This window comes from Cryptomeria japonica, chromosome 10, assembly GCF_030272615.1.
Source record: "Cryptomeria japonica chromosome 10, Sugi_1.0, whole genome shotgun sequence".
Lineage (NCBI taxonomy): Eukaryota > Viridiplantae > Streptophyta > Pinopsida > Cupressales > Cupressaceae > Cryptomeria > Cryptomeria japonica.
Genome location: NC_081414.1, coordinates 910,013,459 through 910,016,965, shown reverse-complemented (window position 1 = coordinate 910,016,965; position 3,507 = coordinate 910,013,459). Strand labels below are relative to the sequence as shown.

Here is a 3,507-nt window from a genome sequence, read left to right as displayed (position 1 = left end):
GGTCTTTATATTTTTGATGAATTACCTGTTTAAGCATATGGGTGAAGTGGAAATGGAATATTAGATTTTAAGCATATGGATGAAGTGAAAATGAGTTATTATGTTTTGTGAAGATCTAAGTGTTACTGGTTTATGTGTTTCACAGTCTCACTGTGTTTTACCGGTAGTACCTTGATTTAGATCGGTGATGTTGTTTACTAGTTAGTGCATTCTTTGTAGTCAATGTGGTTTAGGGAAGTTTTTGTCTATACTAATTCACCCTGCCTCTCAGTATCTATTGAGTACTTACTGTTCATCATTATTCATCAAAGTACTCACTTGCTTTTGCTTGTGCAAGACTTGCAAGCTTTAATTCTTGAATAGGAGATAGTGAGCTCAGATCTATTGGCCCTTGAGTGTAATCATTTGAGTCAGTGACAATCTATTTTCCCTTGTCAGTGTCTCTTTCCACTATCACCAGAGCCTGATCACCCTTCTCTTCTCCTTTCTCCTTCTGTGCATTCTCTACACTTGTCTCTTCTTCATTTTTATCATCAACCTCTTCCTTTCCTTCATCAACTTTTCCAATCTCCTCAACTGCTTTCTTAGAGTCAACACCTATCACCAAAGGATTTTGTTCAGCTTCACCCGAGTTATCAACCTTAGTAGTATCAGTATCATCTACAACTATGCTTTGTTCATTTGTGTGTCCTGCCAAAATGGCTTTCTTAGTTGGCTATTCTTCCTGCACATCAGAAACTGTTGTATGCACTTCTGGAATGGAGGTATCATGTGCCTTCTCTTTCGGTTGGGTGTCATCTTGTGCCAGATTTACATCATCTTTGTGCTCTTTCAAAAATTGTTCCAAATTACTCCGGTCTCTTTGACAACTTCATCTATTTTCTCGCGCATAATCTTATTAACTCTCTTTTTACTTCTGAATCTATCCTTTGCAAGCTTAAGAAATCTATCAACTTCAACTTTAGAAACTATATAAGACAAATTGACTAATATATATTCTTTTATTCTTTCATCCTCTAAGTGGTCTATATGCCTCCTTGCATCCAAAATATCATACAATCCCTTCGGAATCATAGATGATAGCTGTATAAAGGCTTTGCTATAAACATTCATATACTGCACAACAACTTCCTTTATAGCTCTCTGATCATTATCATCACACTTTTCATTAAATATAGGTACATTCTTCAAATTACCTTCCTTTAGCACTTCATCAATTATTTCATTTAATGTCATTGGCGGTACAACATCATAAGTACCTTCTACTTTACCAGATTTCAGAGCTTCATCAAGCTTAGACTTTGACTTTCTACTTGATTTAGGTCTACCATATTGCTCAGCTTCAGTCCTTGGCTTCTTGGTCGGCTGGGCTCTACTAGATTGAGGCTTCTTCACTACCCTAGCATAGGTAGCTATCTTCTTCACCTCTCGCACTGCTTCATCAAACTTTGTCTCTACATCTTTAGTAGTGGGTGCAACATATTCCCTTTGTGGCTTTTCCTTCTTCCTTTTCTTTGTTGCACCAGTTGAATTGGCTTGTGGCTTGGGTGGAGGTACATGATTCTATGCACTAGAGGTAGGTGCTGACTTGGTTTACCTTGGCCTTATTGGTTTGGGAAGAGTGGAGACAATTTTGTCTTCTTAGGCTTTACCATGTCCTCCTCTTTCAGTATATTATGTTCCCTATCCCTTTGAACAACTTTTGTTATTCCCATTTGTTCTGCAAGCTCTTCAACTTCTTTTTTGACCTTCCTCTTTCTTCTGGACTCAGTGAATTTCTTGTGTAGGTCTAGATCTTTCTCCTTATCAGTACCAAACTTTTCTTCTTTCTGATCTACCAATTTACTCAACAGGTGTTGAGAATATGCATCAAGAGTGTTTCCATCTACTTCATACCCCATGGGCATGATCCATACGGTTATTGGTTCTGCTACCTCCATATGGCATTGATCTTTTTCTACCATAAAGCATATGGTATCTTCATATTTTTCAATAATGTGCTTTGGGATCCTCTATCTGCTTTGTATCATTGCCTGAAATGATTTGAAGTAACCCCACAAAGCAGTTTTCTGTGCTACCACATCACCCAATCCTTGCAAATGTTCTTTAATTTGGACTGCCATAGGTTTATCATAAGCCCACTATACTTTTCCTATTCTGGGGATTTCATTCAAAAACTAAAGTGCCAAACAAACAATCAAAGAACCAAACTTGTAAACATGCTTCTTATCTTACTTAATCTTATTCATATTACTCATTAGTTCACTAAGAAGCACTCCAAATAGATCATATCTCTTATCTTCCTTGAGTATCTGATAGGCTGCATATATTGTAGTATCAGATATTGAATTTTGTCTGCTGGACTGGTACACCTTATATCCTATCACCATTGAAGCAAATCTCATATCATTTTCAATGATATAACTTATTGTCATCGATTGGTTGTCATGTTGGGATCTAGTAACCTCTATCATTGTTGTGTTCTTGGCATATCTCAGACTGGGGATCTCACTGGTTGCATTTAAAAAGGTTACCGCTTGAATGACTTTCTTTGTTATTTTATAAGGTCTATCTATCTATATAAACTCATCATAGATTCAGCTCAAGACATACTTGACCCATAAGGGTTCATCGAACATCAAAAAGTGAACAAACTGGATAAAACCCTTGTCTTGCAATGATTTGAATTAAGGATTTAGATTCCCCATTCCATCCATCAGATACTTGGTGTATAATTATAGCATGTGTGCATTCCAAGGATCTTCGATATTACAATGAATGTATGACCTAATATCCTCATTGTGCAGTACTCCATATGACACAGAAGAAAATGCTCCTTTTGGATCATCTTCGAGTGATTTGAATGGATGTTTCTTGAATACTAGCCTTGCCCTTTTAGTGATTTCTACTACCTATGGAGTTTCTACACTAGATGATGACCCCATTTCAAAAATAGGGTATGAAAAACATCAAACAAAGATAGATACCTTTTCAATTTCACCAAGATGCTAGGAATTACTATCGAATGGCTTCAAGCTTTGTTTTCGCTACTTAATATCGTTCAACTCACTCTCCCACTCTTTCTCTTCAATCTCAATGTAAGGAACGAATGATAGAATGCCTTTTTATTCACCGAAAACCTAACTTTAAGTTGTAATAAATGTACAACCCTAAAGGCTTTCCAGATTCTCAGATCACCATGTAGTCTTCCCGATATCAACTGCACAACTAATATCAATCATCTGCAACCTTTCTTAGCCAGTTACAGATCTTTGAAGGGGGGTTTAAAAAATCTGCATGAAAAGCTTCCCCCTAAGGCCTAAATGCCTTAGTTACTAGATGAGGTTCCAACACCGGAATTAGGTGTGGAGCCATTCTGTGCATTTGAATCTTTGTTCTTAACCCACATATTCTTATGCTACTCTCTGACCTCTTCAACCTTCACTTTGCCCTTTTCATTTGATATGTTCTTGTCTACCAGAGCATTCTTTCTCACATTCTTGCTTC

General features: G+C 37.0%; 1 protein-coding gene across 1 annotated transcript; it reads right to left on the bottom strand.

Moving 5' to 3' along the window:
- Positions 1–421: 421 nt before the first annotated feature.
- Positions 422–1,901, bottom strand: LOC131859358 (uncharacterized). The gene is made up of 4 exons (XM_059212996.1): positions 1,653–1,901; positions 1,246–1,563; positions 853–1,143; positions 422–715 (listed from the first exon to the last, which is right to left on the bottom strand). Exons 1-4 carry the CDS (start codon positions 1,899–1,901, stop codon positions 422–424), a joined length of 1,152 nt encoding a protein of 383 aa, XP_059068979.1.
- Positions 1,902–3,507: the final 1,606 nt, after the last annotated feature.

Bases quoted from the DNA above. Each gene is read 5' to 3' on its own strand.
- LOC131859358 (XM_059212996.1), bottom strand. From the start codon at position 1,901: ATGGGGTATGAAGTAGATGGAAACACTCTTGATGCATATTCTCAACAC. The intron at 1,564-1,652 runs GTAAAGCCTAAG...TCTAGTGCATAG, and splicing joins TACTGAAAGAGGAGGACATG to AATCATGTACCTCCACCCAA. The intron at 716-852 runs GTAATTTGGAAC...CAGGAAGAATAG, and splicing joins AAGTTGTCAAAGAGACCGGA to CCAACTAAGAAAGCCATTTT.